This window comes from Ambystoma mexicanum, chromosome 10 (genome assembly GCF_040938575.1).
Source record: "Ambystoma mexicanum isolate Mex_15411 chromosome 10, UKY_AmexF1_1, whole genome shotgun sequence".
Taxonomy (NCBI): domain Eukaryota; kingdom Metazoa; phylum Chordata; class Amphibia; order Caudata; family Ambystomatidae; genus Ambystoma; species Ambystoma mexicanum.
The window spans coordinates 1,474,292,691-1,474,317,159 of record NC_090932.1 but is presented as its reverse complement, the minus strand read 5'-3'; the positions used below and the strand labels follow the sequence as shown (position 1 = coordinate 1,474,317,159).

General features: G+C 45.9%; 1 protein-coding gene across 3 annotated transcripts in view; it reads right to left on the bottom strand.

Annotated features, from left to right (window-relative positions):
- Positions 1-24,469, bottom strand: part of P2RX4 (purinergic receptor P2X 4) — a 310,487-nt gene that overhangs the window by 10,655 nt on the left and 275,363 nt on the right. Inside the window, exon 12 of one of the 3 annotated variants that reach the window (XM_069619562.1) lies at positions 7,852-8,423. The exons of the other annotated variants lie outside the window; for them this stretch is intronic. Within the exon in view, the coding sequence (XP_069475663.1) occupies positions 8,376-8,423 (48 nt within the window). The 3' untranslated portion in view covers positions 7,852-8,375. Of the gene's footprint in view, positions 1-7,851; positions 8,424-24,469 lie in introns of those variants that run through there. 3 annotated transcript variants of the gene reach the window in all.

Sequence of the window (24,469 nt, the reverse complement as noted above, 5' to 3'; positions counted from 1 at the left end):
GTAATTGAAGATGCTGAGAACAGGGACCTAAAGCAGATATGCCCTCACCATGAAGATACATGAACACTAGGTCAAATGTGCATTTAAACATGAATATTGCTTGCACCCTACACACATGAAGAACACACTATACTCAATGCATATGCTGAAATGCAACATGAATGATGTACATATATAACTTGCTAAATGTAGAAATGCAACAGTAACGAGTGGCCATCTTGAATAAAAATGGACGGGGGAGCCACGTTGGAGTGAATGGGATACCTTGACGCTGCAGGAAGAATCAACTTGTTCAATTCGCTGAAATACAGACCCCTGCAGGACAGACAGGGGTTGCGCGGCCCCCTCCAAGGTTACTGTGAAAGAAGGGTGGTCCGGAGGACTCAGAGGAGAACAGAAGATGATTCCCAAGCGTAAGACATATTTCTCTTAGATTAAGTGAAAGAACATACAGCCTTTGGATGCAAGGTGCTGACTAATGGCTTAATATTGGACAAGGAATAGCTCGACCAAGTCTCCAGTGGCCAGAGAGAGTAAAAGCACCCGTATTAATATTAATTAAAATCACGGTAATAGCAGAGCAAAATAAGTCAAAACGTGTTCTCCTCACATGTGACCTATAATAACTGGCGTAACAGGGGCCCCCGCAGCCCCTGTGGTGTGGGGGGCCCGCTAGCACATGTCCTCGGAGGGGGCCCCACTTGAAAAAAATAAAAGATTTTTTTCTCCCAAAAAAAGTTTTTGTGAATTCACTCTGCATTCATAAAGAAATTATTTCTGCAACAGACATAATTTCTTTATGAAGGCAGAGTGACTACAAGCCTACAAAAAGAAACATTATTTATGAAGTCCGAAGCCCCCCCCCCCCCACCATGACATGGAACACCCTAGGCTGGAGGCCTCCATGTCATGGGGTGGGTGGGGACGGCCTTATGACTTCAAAAATAAATAGTTTATTTTTGAAGTCGCTCTGCCTTCATAAAGAAATTATTTCTGTTATGGTTCAGTCCTTAACTGAATAATTTCTTAATGAAGTTAGAGTGACTTAAAAAAGAAACAATGGGGTTCATTCTGACCATGCCAGTCCGGAAACAACGGTGCTGGTAAGCTTACCGGCACCGTTGTTTCCGGACCGGCATATTACAGGTCTACCTGCTGGAGCCACCGTGCCCGACAGGTCTGACTCTGCCGGGCACAGCGGCCACGGTAGGCAGACCTGTCATGGAAGCACCGGCACCATTAACAACAGTGCGAGTGCTTCTGTGTCACCATTCCCATTAAGTCCTATGGGACTCCATAGGAATGGGGATTACTGAAATTACCAGCGCCTGACTTCCCAGTGGCAGGACTTGGAATAGCCCGGTGGCACCGGTAAGTCCGGCACTGGTCATTTTTTATGGGTCCAGCAGCAACCCGCCAGACCCGCAATGAGCCCCAATTTTAATTTCGTATGTGCGTGTACTGTGAAAGGGTGGACACTTTAATGTATGGGTGGCTGCATGGGTGTGCCTGTGTGGTTAAAGGGTTCACATTTAAATGTATTGGTGACTTCCCATGCGAGTGTATGGTGAAAGGGTGCACACCTAAATTATGGATGGCTCCCTGGGTGTGCCTGTATGGTGAAAGGGTGCACACTTAAATGTATTGGTGACTTCCCATGTGAGTGTATGGTGAAAGGGTGCACACTTAAATGTATGGATGGCTGGGTGTGTATAATGGTGAATGGTGTGTGTGCTTGTGTACAGGGGCACAACAAAATCTGCATTTCGGGGGGCTAACCCTTCAAATGTTGGGAGAGGAGCTAACTTCACCGGCGGTGGGGAGGGGCAACCTTATTTGTGGGTGGGGCATCTAACTTCTTTACACATTTTAATGAGACTATTCTAATGCAGCTTCAATGTAACACGCAGTTAACTCTCTCCTTTAAGTCTCCTACTCCCTCTCTACCCTTCCAATAACTCCCCTGGCATGCAAGTACTATACCCACATTGCGATTTCAAAAGCCTAAAAAATAAGGCATTCGAATGCAGGTACCAACAGTGAAATGTTGGTAATTGTTGGGCCCTTATTAACAGCAAAACCCAGGTGCCGTTTAACATCTGTGTCCTGTTCTGTCCGGCAACTGGTCTAAAGGTCATCCAGGTCGAGTTAAAATAGCCCAACATTTCAGGGGGGTGTGCTGGGGGGTGTGCTGAAGCCCAGTCAACTCAATGGTGTTGCGCCACTACTTGTATTTAATGCCTTGATTACACCTAGCCCTGTTCTTTCTCGTCCCAGTACTTATGTATGAGGCAGTACTTGTGTATGAGGCACTATGCCTCATGCACAAGTACCGGGATGAGGTAGAGGTACATGGAGGTAATGCCTGACCTAGCTACCTGTAATCTTCATTACTCCACGTCCCACTCTTCCTCTTCCCAGTGCAAACCCATGATGGCAAGGAGCCTCATACGTAAGCTCTTGGACACGGAAGAGGGACGTGGAGGTAATTCTTGGGCAAGGAGCTGATTTTGGAGGTTGGGGTATGGGGTGGGAGGGAGAGGGGATGTGTGGGGGGTGGGATAGTGTGATAAATCATAATGGTTGTCCATGTTCAGGCTAAGCAGGCATGATATGTGGTATTAGTGGCTAGAGAGGCATTTTGGTGCAGCCAGTCTAGTCATTCCTCAGTTTGGTGTGACTTTCTTTTAACTGGAAATTTCTGATAAAGCAGTATTGCTAAGTGTAATTACCTGGCTAGATTGGCATTTGGGTGCTGCCAGTCTAGCCATTTCTTACTGCAGCATTGTATATTTTTCTGTGCACCTGTGATAAAATTATATAAGTCATTTATAACGCGCCTGTGCACAAGTGTTTCTATGCGCAACAAGACAAAGGAGGGAAGATAGAGGGAGGCAAAGACAAACAATCTCATTAGACCTTGTGTCATTGCGAGAACGAGAAGTTCAAGGGGAAAGGGAGGGGGTGGAAGTGCAAGGGAGAGGGGAGGGGAAAACAGGGCTGCCATGCACTGAGTAAGTGCAGCCAGGGCAGCGCGGCTATGGGTAGTGCAAGGAGAACAAGGGGCTGCAGGGGCTACAGTTACAGCCCCTAAGTGCATGGCAGGCACAGAGACAGTGCAAGGGTGACTGATCAAGAAAAAGCCTGGACTCGGAGAGACTCTGAGGGTATCCAAGCAACGGGTCGGTACAGCAGACCGGTAGGTCAGCAGGGGAGGGAGAGAGAGAAAGCAGAGGAGAAAACATTTTCAGCTGCTTTCGACTATTCAGATGGTCCGGCTCAAGCCATTCCAGAGTGAGGCACCAGCAGAGGAGAGATATATACCCCCCCCCCCCCCACTCTCTGCCTTGAGAAGCGTCTAACCATTAGAGAGTTGGAGGTAGCTGAACGAAGGGCTTGAGAAGGAAGGTATTATGGAAGAGAGCGTTGGATGTAGTGCAGGCCCTGGCCCCAGAAAGCCTTGTGGACAATGCATAGGGTCTTGAACTTGATCCTTGCAGCCACCGGGAGCCAGTGGAGAGATTTTAGGGCTGGAGAGATACAATCCCTAGGCTTGAGGCTAAGGATAAGTCTTGCAGTCCTGTTCTGGATTAGTTGAAGATGACGAAGAGTAGAGGAAGGCAGGTTGAGAAAGAGACTGTTGCAGAAGTCCACCCTAGAGAGAACCAGGGCTCTGGAGACAGTGAGTTTCTGGTGGAAAGTGAGAAAGGGAAGAGTCCATTTGAGAAGGAGCAGCTGGTGGAACTTCTTGGCGACATCCGTGATGTGAGGAGAGAAAGAGAGTGGCATAGAAGATGACACCAAGGTTTTTTGCCTCATAGGAAGGCGAAGGAAGAGGGCCCAAGGTGGACTGCCAGAGTGAGAGAGGGAAAGCAGGTGCAGGGGTCCCAATGAGAAGGATCTCCGTCTTACTGGCATTAAGGCAGAGATCGTTGGAGGCGCACCAATCCGGAATCGCAGATAGACAGTCAGGAATGAGCGAGAGAGGAGAGGAGGCTGACGGAAGCCTGAAGAAAAGCAGAGTCATCCGCATAACACTTAAAGTTAGAGGAGAAGGTAGAGATCAGGGAGGCCAAAAGGGCCAAGTAGAGGTTGGAAAACCAGTGTGAGAGGATAGAGTCCTGGGGAACGCCACAGGTAGAGAGAGGTGGCAGGGAGAATGGGACCAGGTTGGACCTGGGTGGGGGGGCAGACCAAGAGGAAGGAGGTCAATCACTCCAGGGCCTGATCTGTGATGCCCAGGTTCTCACGAAGTCGATTGATCAGGATGGCATGGTTGACCATGTCAAAAGCAGAGGAAAGAAGGAGGATGAGGACAGAGGGAATGCTGGAATCAAGGTTAGAGAGCAGATCTTCACGGATGTTCGGGAGAACAGTTTCCATGCCTCTGGCAGCTCTGAAGCCAGATCGATGGTTATGGAGACAACCAACAGATTCAGTGTGGAGAGTAAGCTGGGAGATGGAAAGTTTTTCCAAAGGTTTACCCAAGAAAGGGGTGATGTAGATTGGACAATAGTTTCCTGGGCAGGTAGGATCAGCAGGCGGCTTCTTGATGAGTGGGTGCACAAGGGAGTGCTTAAGGGGACAGGGGAACGTTCCAGTGGTGAAAGTGATTACAGAAATCGACCAAGGCTGGAGGGAGGGTCTTAATATGGTCCTTGATGGTTCTGGAGGAGCAGGGGAGCACCTGTTTGGACAACACTTTCATAGATCAGACTTGTATAGAAACCTTGTCAGGTGTTGTCAGAGAGAAAGAGGAAAAAGGAGGAGGCGAGGTAGAGATGGTCAAAGGGGGCCTAGAGTGGAAGAGGAGATAGAGGACAGGGTGTCCTGGGATTTAGCAGAGAAGTGAGAGGCCAGAGTCGTACATAGGGAACAGGAGAGGTAGAGACTGCAGCAGGGTTGAACAGCTCCTTGCAGAATTGAAAGAGTTTGGCCGTGTTGTTAAGAGGCCGTGGAGACGCAGGCTTTAATGTGTGCTCTCTCCTTGAGGAGTGTTATTGCTTTGTCTGGCATTTTGGTGCAACCAGTCTAGGTATATCTAAATGTGGCCTGGCATGCTTTACTGTAATGTTATTACGTGTCTACACTGGTCTACATTGTGCAGCCAGTAGGACATGTTTTCACTGTGGCATGGCATTTTTAATAGCAAAGCATTAATGTTCATGTGCACTGTTGGTGACTTGCATGTATTGGATTGGCGTCACATTACAAAACAATTGCAAACATTGTGGCTTAATAGCTAATTTTTCTCAGAAAGTGTGCTGTATATTAGATTAAAACACATTTATATCTTTCACCTAGTGCCGTGTGCGGCATACCCCTTCAGCAGCACGTTTTTGTGTCTTGCGCAAGCATGACAATCTAGGCGGGCCCAGAGTGTGGCGCGATCTGTGATTCGTTGCCGAGTAGGGGGGGCCCTCAGCATAGCTCGCAGGGGGGCCCCCACATTTTGTGTTACGCCACTGCCTATAATTGGAAGCTGGTGTCTATTAATTAGCTCCAGACACAGATATGCACCTGCATCAACTCCCCACAGTTTCCCAGAGGAAGAGGTGCCAGGCAAGGCCCAGTACAAAGCTAGACGCCCTGGCTCATAGCTTAGGACATGGGGGATGGTGTCTTATTCAAGAAGCAGTTCCTGGGTTTCACTCCCTCTACCACTATTTTTGCTCATGTGCTGATGACCTTCCGAGTGCCCAAGGTTGGTAAGGCCAATGCCAACCAATCACAGCTATCAAAATGAAGCCATCATGCAACTGTTGCATTAGCCAATTACCTGTTGCTAAGATGATATCTTTCTTACTTGTATCAATTTAGAGGTGGTCCAAGGTGGGGCCATTAGATAGTTATAGCCAATGAAAAGACTAAACCCTATATACCATATTATATAAACAATTCCCCAAACCAATCCCTCAACCCCATAGGTTTTGTAACAGAGGCTGTAATGTGACGTCAATTAGGACGTGTTCCTCTAATGTAATCGGAGGTTTTGCATTACAATAGTATTGGGCATTAGAGACGTGTGTGCTTATTGTGGTCCCTGCTTTATGGGAATTGTTAATAAAGCAGACTTTTCCATTTACTTTCACCATTTCCGTTCTTGGGCGAGGGATTTCCCGGCATGTTTGTTCTGCTTATGCTAGAGTCTTTTGGCCCCCCATTACATGGGTATGATGCAGCCATGTCCATATGCATCTATACCGCCATTCCCTAAACATGTTGATAGTCCACAAGCCCTCCTCATCATGAACAGCACAGCACCCTACCTTCCGGCAGCGATCAAGAAGCGACTACTGAAACTATAGGAATATGAGATACAGATCCAATACTGACCGTTTTCTGAGAACCCTGCAGACTACCTGTCTCCACACTGTAGAACTGCAACCCCCAGAAACTGTGAAGCATGTTTATTCATGGAAATGCAGTTCTGTTACATACATTGGGCCATGTCTCTCGTCGCTACTGTACCTGCGATTTACTCTGGCAAGTGCATGCCTGCAATCAAAGAAGAATTCAACAGGAAGCATTTTTATGGGTTACAATCTCATGAAACAGCAGCACTGCAAGAGTCACAGAGGCACTTTCATAGTCCCCAACAAAACCTCAATCTAAGAGGAAGGACTAGTGCTCAGAGTCTAGTAAACATGAACTGGAGATAAAGTTATATGTACATGAAGGCGCATGAGAATTCTTGAGAAGTATAGTGTCCTACACTAGGAAGGAAAGTCAATGAGGTAGCAAGAAGCTGCCTACTGTGTCAAGCAACATGACAAGGCTTGTCCTTCTCACCAAACTTGAAAGTACTGACGAGCTGCAACAGCCTTAACATTGACTTTGGTGAATTAAGTAATGAGAACAATGAAGAGTGGTCCAATAGGGAGGTTGCCAGACAACCAAAGTAGTTTTACCCACAAAAGAATCACCACCCGATGGCCCGATGCCAACGGTGATGCAGAAGGCTTCATGAAAACTCATAGTATTTTGTACGGCACAAGAAAAAGATGATTGAAGGAACACTATTTACACTCCTGTGGTAGAATCACACAACATAGCACTAATTAACCATTATCCCCCACAGAAGCACACAACCATAGTAGTTCCACAAGCGGAGAGTGAGAATGTACGACCAAGATGATCACCGGCATTAAATCATACAACGTGGAGCAAGAAACATCATCCAGGCATCCATGAGACTTGGTTGTGTTTAAAAACAGGAAACTCCAAAACAAGCTGAACCGACCATTTGAACCTCAGCTTTTGGTTGCGACAGTCAGAAAGGGGACCGTAGTTGCTGCTCAGCTCAGAACAAAGGGTCACTTGCAATGTAAGCTAGTTTAAAGACAAAAGGAGGAGGAACCAGAGTTGGAATTAGATCATGTGCTGAGAAGGGACCCGTCCAATCTCTTCATCAATGGTCTACAGAAATTACCTTGGATGGTAGAAAGCCCTGGCAATATAAGTCCAGAAGAAGGACACAGGATAAAGATCCTGAAAGCTGCTCTATGAAAACATTCAATCCGAGAACTGAATACACCCAACCCCCCCCCCGGCTAAGTGATATGTATTAACATAGCTATGTAAAGAGACACCCAAAGTTGCGCATGAGCAAGAGGTCCTGATGTGCAGATCTATGCGGTGCTTCGACTCCTTAGTGCTCCACTGATCCAACCCACATTCATTCTCCGGCCTCTACAACTTCCCACACTCACTACCCCTAATTACCCAGTCAATCACTCCAAGCTGTTTCTACCATCATTTCACCACCTGATTTATATAATGGTGCTCCTTCCCTCTATTGCTCGGAATGAGTCACCCCTATAGCTCCAGTAAAAAATACAGCCCACAACCTTTTTTATTCACAGCTATCCAATTTAATTGGGAAATTTTATCTGCCAATCAAGCCTTTACACGTCACTAACTGAATCTTGATCACAAGAATGTTTTCCTGTAAGACATATTACACTGGTAAATTTCAGGGAACACTGATCAGGCCACCGGGGTGGAATAGAGTCACTTATGGGTGTACTTTTCCTGCCAAGACATTTTAACATCAGATGTATGGTGTTGCAGTCAAGCACTTTGCGGGGTAGTACAACGTTGATTTACGGACACGTTTAATGTACGTCACCATTTATTTATAGAAAAATGACATCAATTTAAGCTATTATTTACGTAAAACATCCTCAAATATTACAAGTAATGTTTGTACGATTGTCTAGAATGGGCAGCCGTTGGGGTCAGGCCAAAGGCATCAAGTGGTTTTTGAAACTGCAGGATCCCTACGAACAGGTGTTCGGGACGATATCAAAACAATGAACATTGCCGCCATTTTGAAGAAGGGTATTTAAGATTCCTTTTCATTCCATTTTCTTCTACACCGGGTTGATGAGTTCTTCGTTCATTTTGTCATGGGGCTCCCCCTGTTGTAGAAAACCGGGAAAGATTATGTAAAACACATTTTGCAAATAGGGGTGAATCCATGTGGTGTAATTAGCAGAAAAGTGAATCGTGAAGAAGGTGGGGCAGAGGCAGAGTTAAGCGAGTGGCTGGGTGAGGCCCAGCCCCCAGGGCTCCCATTAGCGGCATTACCCAGACACTAGTTTTCCAAAAGGTTCTATCAGCTCTGAACCCCTCATTGCTGAAGTTACCAGTTCGCTCCAGATCTACTACATTTTACACTATTCGGCAGAACTACTTCTCATTCTAGATTGTACCAGTTTACACCAGTACGTTCATTTTCCATGCAATAGACACGATTCCTGCTACCACCTGTAACTCGTAGTAATCCACATGAGCTCCCAGGCGCTCCTTTTATCCACCTGGTATCTCCCCCTAAGAAACTGGATGTCATACTCCAACGGCCGGTCTTCATGTTATCAGAATTTCTGCACCTTGAAGAAACCACAACCCTTCAACATCCGGTTATACAGAAGAATACCACAGAAACTCAACAAAGCAAATCCTGACAGAGCCACAAGCCCAAGTAGTCCTTTGCTGAACTCCCATGTTCTTGACCGAAGTCTGAACACAGGAACGTAAATTTGACAGAATACCTTTGATGGTGGGCTTCTACAGAATACCTCAGAAGATGGGCTTCTAAGCAATTTGAAGATTACCGCTTCTTAGGTCCTTCATCAAAAGACAGCCAAATCAACCCAGAGATAATACTCGATCACCTGCTCCACTGCCCTACTCGTCCATATTGAAGCAGTCCTTCTAAACATGGACCAAAACACTATTCTGACCATACAAAACGCGATGAGCACCATCCAAGAATTATCCTGAAAGATGATGCTAGCCCTTTAAATCCTTGCTGCTCCCACAACCTCAACACCATCTAGTGACATCACTTGACAATGGCGCTCCTGAACACCAGATCAATGCAGAAACGTGCTTAACGCCTGCACAACCTCATTTTAGACCATAGTTTAGAAATGCTCTCACTGTCCAAATCCTGGCTAGATGACTCCTGCGGTACTACATTGGACATCACTCCAAAAAGATTTCAAACCACCACTCGGCACCAATCCACAAAACAAAGTTGCAGCGTGAACATTATTTACCATGTTGCTCACAACTGTCCATCGCCTAAATTATTTGATTTTCTTACTGTGCGCTACCTTGCCCTAACCATCCTTTGCCCTTTTAGCAATCTATCATCCCCCAGAAACATGCCCCAGCTTCATCCTAGCCTTTCTGGAACTTACAGTATTTCTACCATTTACATTCAAACACATTCTTATCATCAGGGACTTCAACATCTGGACTGATTACACAGTCAGTTGCTGAATTCATCTGGAATAATCTTTTCACCTTTGGCATCCACAACAAGTGAACCACCCAACTCATTCAGTCTGACAAATCCTTAACTTCAATCTTTCCCTATCCATTTCTTCCTCTTCCAACTCTCCCACAAGCCAATCTGATTACTCACATATTTCCTGTCTCTACCCACTCCTTTTATTCTTACAAACTTATTGGACTAAATCAAAATTTGTCGGGTCAAATTCCAAACTCCATCCTTGGCTTTTTAGCAGTCTTCAAATCTAGAGCGCACACCCTCACTCAGGCTACTGAGCCTTTTTTTGTACGACCCAATCACCATCATGACCAGCACTGATTACCAGATAGGCCCCCTACATAAAAAGTCAACATCCCTTTTGAATCCAGCAGGTTAGTTTTCCTCAAACCTACTCGGCCCGAAATAACTAAATATGCAAGACAGAGCAGAAATGGCGAAGTCCAATTCCCCCAGGGACAGATTCGACCCGAGAACCACCCAGCATATATACTCCTAAAACATCAAGCAAGCAAAGAAAGCCCCCTACTCACAACTCATGAGAAGGTGACTGATAAACACAGAACTATTCAAAATCGACAGCAACTGCAAAACACTGATCTGCAAATCAATCTAACAGACACCCTCACTAGACTGGCGAATTGAAATACAGGACTTCCTCAAAATCCAAATTACCAAAATAACGGGCAAGATCACTCCAAAATATTCGATGCACGATTCCTCACTCATCACTGCACCCTCTCCCCTTCCTTCCACCCACCTTCACCGAATACAACACACCCATTATCTCAAACATCAAACCATCAGGCTCGCCCACATACTGCTGCTTGCCACACTTCAACGAGATCAGCTCTACCATTGATCCTTTCCTTTAACATCTATGCAACCTCAGCTACACCTTGGGCTCCTTCCAAAGTGAAACTATCCTCTATCTAATAAACTGAATAAGCCCACCTTCAGTCCTAAAGACCTGGCCAACTATTGCCAGTGGTAGCATTAAATATCATTGTGAAGGCAGTAAAACTGGCTGCAAACAACTCTAGTCTCAACATCTACATGCAGCCTCTATGCTGAGGACAGCTACCATATTTATGCAGATGACCCCATAATATACATTACTGTCCCACGAGACTCCCTTAAATCAGATCCAATTCCATATGAACGTTAACATGCTATCACTGAACAAGGCCAAAGAATTAGTCCTCACATTGGGATCACCCAAAACTCGGTTCTTGCTTTCATCCAAATGCAAATTCCTGGTCATCTGGGATCATGACATCTTCAAAGTCTCCAAGGCCAAAAGCACCTGTGTCAGGAATCTGATCACATGACACTGCAGCATCCCACAGAACCGCAGCGTCCCTCCTTGGAGGCTTTGGGATTGGAGGGAGGATGTGTCCAGACGTACCTTGTGCCAATGTCGGCACGTAGCACTGCATCAATCAGCTGACGCTACGCTTGATCGGTGTATCATGAAGGGTCTGCACTACGGCGGATGCCGAATCTTCAGTAAGAAGTCACAAGTAACAGACCACAGCACTTCTTGAAGAGTATGTTTGTGCCCACATCCATACCTGATCCTTGTAATTCTACTGTTCTTTGTTCTTGCCTCTCCTCGTCTCCCCTTCATTCCTTACACTTCTGACCCCTCCTGTTTGTTCCCTTCTCCAGTTCCTGACCATGGATTTCTCATGCTCCAACTCTGCTTGGTTACTTGGTCTGCCTTTGGATTCTGTTTGGAGGGTCTCAGCCTGTGATGTATTAATCTCTGCCTTCTTGTGGACTTCCTCTGGATATCATTCTACTTTTGTTGCCTTGGATTGGACTTCCTTCTCCTAGCTCCTTCCCTCCTTAGTTACGTTCACATGCCGGTGGGTAAGCTCCCTGCATTTTTTAAATTTTTTGTTGTGCCTTGTGTCGCTCTTGTGGATCTTCCGATCTATGGACTCAATATTTAGGGGGGGAATGGATTCAATCACCAACTGGGTTTTCCAACTGGTTCCTTGTTGCCCCAGGTGGGTGTATAGTGCTGTTGTGTATTGTGTTCCATACATTCTATTCCTGCCTTATATTGATACCTGCCCTTTTTTTTCAGCCTGGGGTCTTGCGTTTTGGTTGCTGTCCTTTTCTGCCACTTTGGTCTAACACTCCGGAACCTCCCAGTATCACTTGGACTCCTCGGTATGGGACTACGGTTGGCTGGGTTACCACGCCAACATCCCGGTGGACTCTGCCTTCCTCTAGGCTACTTTACCTTGAAGCTACTCTGCAACAGAAAAACCATTCTGCTCTCTCGCCAATCTACGATTCGTAGCTCAAGCAACCATTACCCCAAAACTACACAGCAGAGACTCCATCCTGGAAGGAGCCAATGTCTCCGCCATTCGGAAATGCAAATCCTTCAGAATTCTGTGGTTAGAATGACCTACAACACAAACGGCTTTGACCATATACAATTGGCCCTACAATTGTGTCACTGGCTCCCCGTCAGACAGATGCAAGTTTAAATCCCAGGTTCTCCTTTACATAGCTATGCACGGAAATGCCCAGACTAACTAGGTTGATATCCCCACACAAAAAGTGATAGACACTACAGTTATCAAACAAAAACCAGGTGAACTCTCCCTCCTAAAAACCCTCCACATTGGGTGGCTGAGGATGTGCAGTTTGCGTCTCCCCAGCATCCCGTAGAGACCACCAGCCTGTACCACTTTTGATGAAGCTTCAAGACATGGCTCTTCCCCCAGGCATACTGGGTTTATCCTTTCACTGCTGTGACCATCTTGCCAAGTGCCTTGAGTCTTTATTGCTAGAAGCTATGTCATAAAATCCAAAAATAAAAATAAACCATCTTGAAATAGACACAGAAGCAAGCAATGTCCTGTATCATCCCCAAATAATGTAACTAGAACAAGCGTGATAACATCAGCTGTGAAAAGAGATATGTAGGGGGATGCCATCCTCCATCGGTTTGGAACTCAGAATTAGGATAAGAAAGTGAAGATCAATTAGCCCTATCAATAGGAAGAGCAAGCAACTACCTGTACTAGTTATGAGCAATTAAATTAGGTCCAGCATGGTATATCAATCAGCAATAACCATCTAAATTTAACAAACATGGTGAGGGCCACCAGCAGTCAGCATAGAGTTGGGACAAGCATGGCTGTGCCCGACAGGCTTCGGCCAGAGTCTCAGGGGCAGCATTAGGACATCCACCAGGGCAGAATACAGAAATCTGAGGAACGCGGTACTATTCACCAGCTCGGAGCCATGTAAGTCGGGAAAGCACGAGAACACGCATCAGCCGAGAACAGAAAAAAAAGAGCTTAGTACCATTACTAAGCTTGAATAACACAAACAGAAAAAACAGTCATATCCTGCAGTACTGAACATAGGAACAGGACACGGATGGGAATACCCATCAGCTGCAATCATAGGAACAGCATGAACATGGTAAGCTCTACTAGTGCGGCAGGCATGATCTTTCTCTAGCTCTGGAAATTACCATGATAAAATGCCCCATGCCTGCCCGGTTTGATTAGCGTGATCACATCCACCAGGCCAGGTCCCTGGCTTTGGATCAATATACTGTAGTAACATTCAGAGTCATGAGATATAGAAACAGGACAAGCATAGCACTAGCCCTGATCCACAGAAATAAGCCAAGTATTGGTCAAGCTTGGAAACATCCACCTGCCCTAACCATTCCGATAGAACGTCGTGGTAAGGTTCGCCAAAGAAACGCAACAAACACGCTAACATCGACAGCCATAAATGCAATAATAAACATAATTTCCACTGCCTCCAGCCATAGAAACAATACGAGCATTATAAACATATATTTCAAGCTAAAGCATTCCTAAAGGCATGGTATTCTGTAATGCATTACCACTACGCTCCTCTTTCTCGTCACAGATCTTACTAGTAGGAGCACCAAGACCAAATCCATGGTGTCATCTGAATGAAGCTGTCCCCACCCCCAACAGAGTACAAAATATCATCTGCTTCTCCCATTAATCTCTTTTCTTTCCTGTCCGATCTCATCCAAGCAGCTTTTATTGGTTTCCTACCAGGAGGGGTCTCCTGTTCTTCGGAGGACAACCATAGCCATGGAACGGGGAGTTGATGTGAGGGATGAACATTACTGTTAGGAGACACATGCACATGTACACGCTTTTTAGCACCCTGCTGGGCGAGTTCCCCAATAGCATTAGGAGAAGGGCGAGATCCTGCAGAAAGGTTACCATTTCCTCTAGAGGAGAAGGTAGGAGGAACCAACTTCTGCTGCAGGGGAGTTGAGATACAATGGTGGCACATAAAACGCCTGTAGAAATGGTGGGGGTACTTGCAAATGCACATTATAGACACACATTTGCCTTAAAGGACCCCGTCAGGCTCCAGACAGGAATCGATCTGGCAATGTGTTCCTGTTCTAGACTGCTGAACTGGCAGCTGCAGAATAGAAAGAACTACCAAACACAATCATGCATCTCAGAGGAGTCCTTCAGTTTTCCTTTAGCCGCTGGGCACCATTTAGAGGGCACACGAGCCAACACTGGAAGGGGGGGGCGGGGGGAGTAGAAGATCCCTAATTTTAAGAAGATAAACATCAAGGGAAGTTTGTACAAAGCCATGCTGGAAAGAAGAATCAAAGAAAAAAGTCAATCCATACAGAAGCTCTTCCTCTTCTCAAATTATGTTCTGAAAGATATCCTGACTCCGGTTGGCATGAACATCCGATTTCTAGAGTCAGGACGGTCAAATGAGATTGAAAAATAGTTTCCCTTTCTTGGAATTAGCTCAGACTGTTTTTCAGGGAATGGAGGGAACCAGATGGAAATTCTGATATTTCTATGTATGTTCCAAGCTGTGCCCCTGGGTTGGGCTCGTAAGCCTACATGCTTGGCTCAGTAGAGATCCATTTATTTTGCTCTAGTTTGGCAGAAAGTCCATGTCGGCTGAAGACTGCCCCCTTATGGATAGTGTGGATGGACGACTGCTATTGGAATTAAAGAAAGACTGGAGTCACATTAGTCACTTAAGTCGAGTACATATGCAGCCTACATCTACATGGCCTGGTCACTGCTGATGAACTTCTAGGCTCTTAACAAAGCAGTTAGCCTGTTACAGGGAACGGCCTCAAGAGTCTCTTCTGGATCAAAATGGCATTTACTCCTAAGAGACCAACATTGACGCAGACCATACAAAGCTGCTTTGAAGACGCCCTTGGAAGGGAAAACGTTTTTTAGGGAGTGAATGAAGCAGAGTACGCAAAAACAAAGGGCATGTTCACGAGTTTGGCAGTGCAGGTAAAGATGGCGGCAATTCGGTTAGCACCAGTTTTCCACACCACTGAGGCGAAGGGGAGGATATAGCTCCATCATATAACTGGATGTAAATCCTCTGCTTCACCTCCTAAAATAGTTGTGTTTACGTGAGCAGAATAACAGCCAACGGTAAATACTACGACATCACCATACAGACCTGTGGACACCACATGTAATCCTGTGGTAAATCAATTTTTCAGCGAAACCCGTAATGAGGCACTAAGTGTTTAAGGGAGTACACACCTGCAGAGAACAGCAAAAGAATCCTCTTCTCCAGAGAAGTAGCTCCCCTTCTATTGGCCTCCAGTCTCCATGCAGACAGTCTGCATCAAAGAATCAGCTAGGATTAGAAGAGCGGCGGACCAATGGAATCGAAAGCAGCGCAGAGTGACAGTTACCCTTCACCCCCACTTCTGCCTATACCATCAGGGTCAGGGGGCTGGAGGAAGGCAGTCAGAGGTTTTCCTAGTAAATATGGAGGGGGTCACCTTCAGTCAGTAGGTACTAGAGGTTGTGCACTGTTAAACAATAGACTTTTCATCTGTTCCTCTACTGATGGGAATTATCTCAAGTCCTCAGGCATGGGGTCAAAAGTTATCTACTCTTTAAGGAGCAAGGAAGAGATTAGGGGAAAGGAGCTTATCCTATCGTGTTTCTAGTTCCAAACATGATGCAAGGTTATGACACGGTCCTGCTCGCCAAAAGGGCCAGTCCGTATATGCAATATCAAACATTGAGCCTTTCAGGGGATTAGCGCAACGATCCCAGGAAGGGATTTCATGGCATCACTGTACTTAGTGACTGCCTACCCTCAAGATGTCTCATCGAGGGCCACCAGCAGTACCGTGGGCTCACAATTTAAGCATTAGCAGCTTACAGCTGTTCCATACCAGCCAACGATGGTGCAAATCATGATCACCAAGGTCCTACGGTGGCTATGTGTGATCAAACAGATGACAATCCAGCATTATTTGAGATACTGGCCTCTTCATGCAGCATTCCTGGTGAAAGGAATGAGATGGAAAAGATGTTCTGGAATCTCGAGCAGACCAGACTCCTTATAAACAGCCAGAAATCTTACGTACAGTTGGATCCACGATGTGAACTTCATAACATCCGTTTCTTTTCCAGCAAGGGGTGGGGTTCTCCTGTAGTCAACAACCCTTTACCCCAGAGTTCACAGTCCCATGATTGTCTCTGTATTTGGAGTTTCACAAGATAGGTTGCAGGCGACCCCATCATGTGCTCAGCAGTTGGAGTATGCAGAAATCTGAAGTCCAGGTGCCAGACCTTGATCCAGTCTGAGCAGCTCTGCAGTGCTCATTATTGGCAGCCTCTATCGAGAAGGGGTTTCGGGGTTTCCACTGAGACCTGCTCCACAAAAGAGTGTGACCACCAGTGTCAGCATTGTAGCTTTGGGCAAACATGGCTTCTTGAAAGATTAACTCTCTCATCAGGGGGTTGCTTCCACCTTCTCTACAGGGCCAGCTCTTCATCCCAGCACTGGAGCTAAGCCTCTATACATTTTTGGTAGACCCCCAATGTGCAGACTCCTCCTCTGGCTCTTAGCCCTTTCCTATTGCTGGTGCATTCTGGCCAATAACCCACCTCCACCAGTCACTTGTTTTCCCTCCACAGCTGGCTTGAAACCACTCTCCAGAGCTTTCTCCCTTTTAGGACGTTGACCTTCCTCCTCCAGATCAAACCAATCCCTTATCTCGTGGCAATAACTCTCCCCCTGCTCTGTCAGCAAACAAATCTCTCTCAGATGGTAATAAACTCTGCCCCACATCGTCTCCCAAACAATCCTTCCCGTCTCGCCCACCAACCTCCAGAATATATATACACATTCATATCTCTCCCTTCCCCCCCGCTCCCCTTGAGGGGTTCAAGGGTACATGGTTTGCACCGGTCTATCGTATGAATGTGTATTTTTGGATTGGCTGTGGACCGGTGGCCAGATGAGCTAGAAGGGAGTTCATCCAAGTGTGGCCTGGGTCTATTTGCCTTGGCCCACTGATGCAGTCTTAACTACCAGGCCAGGGAGGGACCACCATTCACTAAACATCCTCCCAGATCAGCTGTGGAAGGAAGATTGATTTTAGGCAACCTGCGGCAAGAAGAGTTGTTAGTATGATTTAAGAGGAGATGGGCTCCAATCCTCAGTTCTTACTGCCGGTAAGATAGCTCAGCAGGTTGAGCGCTCGCTGCTGCGATCAGAGCGTGATCTGCAGGTCGCAGGTTCGAATCCCGGCAAGGCCAACTCAGCCTTTCATACTTCTGAGGTTGATAAATGAGTACCAATTTCGGTTGGGTGATATTGTATGTAAATATGTGCTCTGTAAAGCGCTTTGGATAAAGGCGCTATATAAATAACACATCATTATCATTACTCCAACATATTACAAAAAGGATCACATGGTAGCCAAATGAGGGGAGCTCCATTGTAGGAATGTCAAGCAGTCACAGGTTGCCATTTTATAAGCATGTGGACTTGTGTCTAGGCATCCACTGCACTGCTCCATCCTGTGAGGTCCTGCTTTGTCTGCCCACCCCACACTCAAGGAAGTCACCCCAAATAAGCACCCGGCATAGCAAAGAGTGCATTATTGAAAAGGTCTCTGTGGATGCCCCTCAGAGTTTGAGCTAAAAGATAACTTTTAGGTTGACACAATTCATGTGTGGTGCCTACGGAAGGCTACCTCACTCACCTTCAAGGATATCATTCCTTGCACAAGTTACTATTCGGTTGATACACCCGTAACATACGCATCCCTATATGTCCATAACATGCCGAACCATACTGAAGTACGAGGCCGAGCTAATGTGAGCTGCAGGCTGCCTAGAACTTTAACCATTGCCCCATGTTTTATAGGGGCCACTCTTTGTCCTGTCCATGGCTATCAGTAATGCCTGTCATGGCACAGTATGTTTACTCTGCCGCCACAGGTGAACGACTGATGCGGACGTCATCCGTGACCCGTCCAGTGCTGCTACTCTTCTGCAAATCAATGGGCAGGGCCCAACAATGCCCACCTAGTTCGCATTGCACGTGTGGCACTTGGATGAGTGGACCCACCCCAGTCTCTCTGTGTGGGTCTTTGCTGCCACAATGATGTGCTTGTGGCAACAGCACATGCCTGGTCTTCAATTGGGCAATGCTTTCTCCTAGGTGGCCCAAGCCTGTAGCCACTCACAGCACTATTACCCTCACTCTAGCGCTCCACTCCCCTCCTTCACTGCCTCCTGGGAAGCGGGAACCATCACTATTTCCTCAGCTGGACCGCCACCCATCTCTCGACAGCCTATGACTCAAAGGGGCACTGCGGACTACATATGCCCCAGGCCCCTTCTCGCCTGCCCAAACCAAGGCCTCACTGCTTTTGTCTGTACTTCTCCCTGCACCCGTCTGGGCGATCAATTAACCCAAGCAGGTGAGCTGTACCGAGCCCTCCTCCAGAGTCTGTCCTTATGTCGGCTGGCCCGCTTATGCCTGCTGGGTTTTCTGGGCTGCAAGCTCTAGGTGGGGTGATGCTGCTTCGAGACTGGTTGTCCTGGGATGTTCTCCTGTGTAGAGGCAGCTCCTTCCTCCATTCCTGGTCTCGTCTTTGGGAAGAAGGGGGACACTAGCCAGCGGCCCCCAGCAGGAGACCCTGCTTGCTGCTATGGACCCTCATGATGCAGGTCTGGTACTGTGTGGCATAATTCTGGGCCTCCTTGTAGGTTCTGGGGGGCCACCCGAGATGCTAGCTTGCCTGGGTGCATTACTCCCTTCTCCTCTTTATCTTCAACCATCATACCTTTTTTCATCGTCTGTCCCATGGTCTCCACACAACAGTCCATTCCACCAGTCCTTGTGTAAGGTCACCAGCATTCAAAGAAATGCGCGGCATGTTTGTGTTCTTTAAGCCCTAGTTGGGCCAGGGATTTACATACCTTTATATTGAGGCTTGCCGCCATCTTGGATCCTAAAGCTACACTGGATATGCGTAAAGTCCCCCTCCTACCATTTTGGACCCCTGCTGAAAATGGCTGCTTTGAGATGGGGCCTTCTATTTCTCAAGCATGTAAATTAAAAGAAAACAGGGAAACCTTTTCTAAGCAAGAGAAGCGGTTGTCAATGTAAAGCTCTTGTTAATTGTTTGTTCGGTCCTTCGCATTTTTCTTTAATTTAATTCTCTTGGCTTAGTGCAGTGTTGTAACCGCAGAACACCTGCTGAGTCTGTGCTAGTCTGACTCATTCTCATGAAGGGATCCTCTGACAGTGGTACAGAGGAAACACATTGACTCTACAGTAAATTCAAGACGCTGTAACTAGGTTTCCTGGATGGGTGTCGATTCCTACTCTAAGTGTTTAGGCTGGCTAGGGGGGCCAGGAAGGCTCTCTGTGAATACAAGTATTACGATTATGGTATCCTCAAGGTTTGGGTACCTTCCACCCTTATTCGGATTATCATGGGTGCTTGTAGGCGGAGTGGAATTACTGTGACTGCCCTAGTATGGGAAAACCCCTGTATACCTCTTCCGGATACCAGAAATCCACTAGCCTGGGGTAGCCCGCTGCCCCTTTGCCCACCACACTATCAGTCGCCTAAGGTTAGCCAGGGAACTTTGCCACATCTGCACCTGGTTTTCAGAGATGGAAAGCTAGCGAGTGGCATCTTGGTGTAAAGGGTTCATTGCTGGATAGCAGAACAATTCTTAAATGGGCACCTTTGCATATATTTGACCACCTTCATTGCCCGATTGCCTGCTAGGTAACTTGGCAGCTTCTAGAATTGGTATTGGTGGCCTTCAATCAGTTTCCAAGTGCTTTCCTGCATCAGCCACAGAGGCGTAGACAGGGTAGGGCCTGAGCGGGCAAGACCCACCCAAATTCCGTAACTGCCTACTCAGCAGCAGTGCGTGGGTATTTACAGCTGTTAAGGTCGCTGCAGTGGGCCCAACTACATCAGCTTCAGGCCCCGCTCGTTAGACAATCCTGGCTGCGCCTCTTATCAGCCAGTGAATCCATTCGTGTTTCAGCTCTTTGGACAGGACTAGTGGTTTTGTCCACATTCTGAAGTCCAAATTGGTAGCCTTAATGAGCGCTCGGAGAAGGAAGGGGGACATGGAAGTAATGTCTAAATTACTAAGTGCAGATCCCCAGTGTCCTAGCCTTGCTCATTACTGCCCTTGCATTTAAGCTTTTCCTCAGTCTCTGGTTGGGGTTTCTAACTTGGGCATCACAGGAGTACCTTTTTCGATGTTGTGCAGCCAGGAGGGTAGTTTATTTTATTTTTTAGTTAGAAAGATTTCTAGCATGGAAGGTGTATGGCGTTTCAGCAAAGGACAGATACACTTGTGCTAGGCGTTAGAGATATGGGCACCAAACAGACAAAATGTAAGCACTTTGCGTTGTTAAATCTCCATTTACTCAGGTGTGGTTCCTCTTCTGTGCTGCTGTGGTGTGGGTCAGGTCGTGGACGTCATGCTGTGAGTGGGCACCATGTTTGAAAAGGGAAACCCAGAGAGTCTGTAGCATGTGTGGCACACAACATCATCACAGTGTCCAAAGGGAACTGGTCCATAGTGGTATGTGGAGTGATCCCCTCTGTGCGTCTACCTCAATTTAGACCCAAATCAGTTTAAAGCATTCAGTCCACATCATCTGCCATGTTATTACTAGCTAGTCGTCTACATCAGATTCTGAATTAGGTCTTGAATGGTTCCCTTGAACCAGCATATAGTTAGCCTCCCATTACAGTCTGTTCTGTGGGACCGCAAACGTGTCCGCCATTTTGTTATTTGGGTTTTATAAAAGCGCAAACGTTCCCCCGGAGGTAAAATGGCACTATTGAGACAGCAAAACTTAACATTCCAGCCCAGCATGGAGAAGTTGGACCCTAGTCAGAAAGATGGGTGTTACATGAAGGTTCAAGGAAGACTTAATGAGTAGGTTTTAAGTTTCCTTCGAAACTATAAAAGATTGATCTCTTGCCGGATGGCCAGATGTGTCACATTCCATAGCTTAGCGGACTGCATCGAGAAGGCACAACCTGCCTGCCTCATTTTAAAAGGGTGAGTGACATGCATTAACTTTTCATTGCCAGATCCCAGGGCACGCCTAGGCATGTAACAGTTGAACCTGGATGACAATGGAGATTCACAGGGAGAATTTAGACATTTAAATACTATACATAAGCTCTTGAACCTAAAGTATTGAATGGTTATTTTCAAAAAGACAGTACCTATTTGCTGGATGTTAGTTTTCTCTTGGAATGCAATGACTTATTTACCACATATATAATGACTCAACTGGGTAATGTTACTCATTGGGTATTATTCAGTGTTTACACGCTATGGTTAATTTCTACAAGACCTCATAGAAACATCACATCTTTAATAATACCAGTAGCGTTGAATCATTCCCGTTGTTGGTGTATGATTTCCCTGTTCTAATCCCTGCTATCATTTCTGTTATCGAAGGCACAAAATATTCAAATGATCATGCATGGCGTCTCAATGAAGCGCTTTGAAACACATTGTGTAGAGGCGCTATATAAATAAACTATCATATCGTATTATTGGGATTCACCACCATCATCATGCTACTTCTAAAATGAGCTTGCAGGCTACATCCATACAGTTATATAACCATAAATATATAGGATATAATCACATTTCCAAGTTTACAGTCAGGTTGAACTAGTTGCTCATAAATCCGTGTATGTAACCATGAGGTCTTCTTCACCTATACTGTCTCCACCCCTGCAACTAAACGCCTACTACACTGACAATTGGTGCCATTCAGTATTCTCATTTAGGCAATAGATATCAGTAAGTAATATGAAAATCCATCTTTGTTCACAAAAGAACGTGTCCCATAGCATCTCCTCATTTCATCACGTGTTCTATGATCATCCAGGTGATTTGCTATGTTGGTTTTCTGAATTGTGATCCACCATTGGGGCATTCATGTTTATGATAGATACACTATTTGTGTTCTGAAATGCACTTCTTGGTGATCTGGCAGTGATATATATGCATTTCAAATGACAGGGTCAAGTAATCAGATGAATTACATTAGAGGTGTTACAATCTTTAAACTGTTGTCTCCAGGGCATCTTAACCCCAGATCAAGAGTCTTTCGATTGTTTAATATACTTTCATACTGCACACTGGCCACAGGAACTATGGCCTTTTAGGTAGGTCAGAAGAAGGAGGCCGACCAATATTTTCCATTGTATACAATATTTATTGAAAACAGAAAAATGCTTAACTTGGGTGTTTGTCGTCTGGTGTAAAGTCCAAAGTAAGTCTGTCTTCCATCCAAAAGCTAATCCTCAGTGACCCTACCACTTATCCTAAATAACTAAAGAGTTGCTTTGCCATTTCCTGCACCTGTCCGTTCAATTCTTTCGAGAGATTACTCCACGTCCCTTTAGTTCTGTTTGAACTCTCAAGTTCCTCTCTCTAGTTACTCTTCCCTCTGAATGTTTATTTATTCTGCTCCTCTCAACTACTGTTGGAAACTGTTCTTTTCCCGACACCAGTTCCTCCAATTTCATAGCTCCTGTAGCGCCTTGATCATTAATGATTATTCCTTGTGGTGTCCCGGTCTTCACACTGGGAGCTGCCCAGTGTACCCAGTGACCTGTTTCACTCTTTTTATAGGCTTTCCATTCACTGGGACAAATCGGTTGAGGTCCTGACCAAGTCTCACTCTTCTTATTATCTATACAATCTCTGTGACTAGTATACTGCTCCCCTGTGTGATTCTAAATATTCATAGTAAATACACACTCACTGTGACATGTAAGATAATCCCAGTGTGATTCTCACACTTCTGAATGTATTTGCTCTCACTGGGATGGATAGACTGGGTCCCTTGGCGATTCTCACTTTTCTTAATATATTTACATACACTGAGATGTGTAGGCTGAATTCCCTGGTCACGCTCACTCTTCTTAATGTATTCAGACCCACTAGGATGGGTAGACTGAGTCCCTTTGTGATTCTTACTCTTTCTAATTCTTACTCTTCCTAAAGTAGTCACATTCACTGGGACGAGTAGGGTTACTCAAATCTTTATATTCGCTTCTGTTATTTTTAAGAGGGATCTTATTCTGCCTCTCGTTATATGTGCTTTGTTCCCCAGGTCTCCCGCTCTCCCAGTTACCTGTAGTGTAATAGGGCTGGGTCACCAGGTCAGCACTAGCCTTTGGCGTTCCACCGTGGTTCGCCAGAATGGCTGCTGCGTTGTTCCGTCTCCTCGCTTCAACATGCACCGGTGCTTTTCTCCCCGTGTGATCTCAGCGTGGAAAGGGGTGGTCTTTCCATTTTTATTTCCAGCCACCACCAGGTAAGAACTCTCTCAGTGTCCAGTTGTGGCTCGGACACTTCCTCAGCCATGGCTTCTCTCCTCCGTGCTGGTTTCTCGAATGTTCCTCGTGGGACTGTTACGTCTTTTGCAAGATTCATCAGATCTACCCCTCTCACAGTGTAGCGCGGATACTGCTGTGTTCCAGTTGCTCGCCAGCATAGAGAACAGCATTTACTCCCGGTAACCAGCTTCTCTCCAGCTGGTTCAAAACTCCTGGGTCTCTCTTCCTGGTTCCTCCCTCTTTTATGATGCTGCTCTGGGGCTTCCCTAGTTTCCAGTAGCAGTCCTTTCTTTGTGTCGGAATTAAGCTCATCATAACTGCTTTGGGTTTCTTCGTCCCAGTGTCAGGCAATATATTCTTTCTACCCCTATGTTTTTACTCGCCTCAGTATTAGGCAAATATTTCTCTAGTAGTCGATATGAGGATGTTTCTGGCTCGTATTTGTGCTTGCTTGATCAGTTTGGCAAATTAACCCCATTCTCTGAGTCTTAGAATCCGCTTTACTGCCTTTGTAACTTATTCTAATGTTGATTAACAATGATGATGATGAATACACAGAAATTGGCCCTATTGGAGTTTCTCCCCAATTTGTCTTCTTAGTGTTTTTTCCTGTGACACGGATTTTCATGTCAAAGAAGCATTTGTGATTTGTTGTGTGTGCAAATTGTAGGAATCGATTTTAGGTGTTAATCCATTACCAAAAAAAACGTGCATTTGTCCCATTACTTCCCATATGAAAACACAATCATCTATATACCAGACCAATGAATTAATGTGCGATTCATGAGGGTTCTCATTGCTACAGCTGTGGTCTCAACTTCATCCACAGAGATAGGCAAAGCTAGGTGCATACCTATCACCCAGGGTCGTCGTGTAAATTAACCATTGAATATAAAGACGCTCTTCGTCAAGGAATTGGTCAGCTGCATTAAACATATTGGCATTTTAGGAAATGTCTTCTGTTGCAATCATTT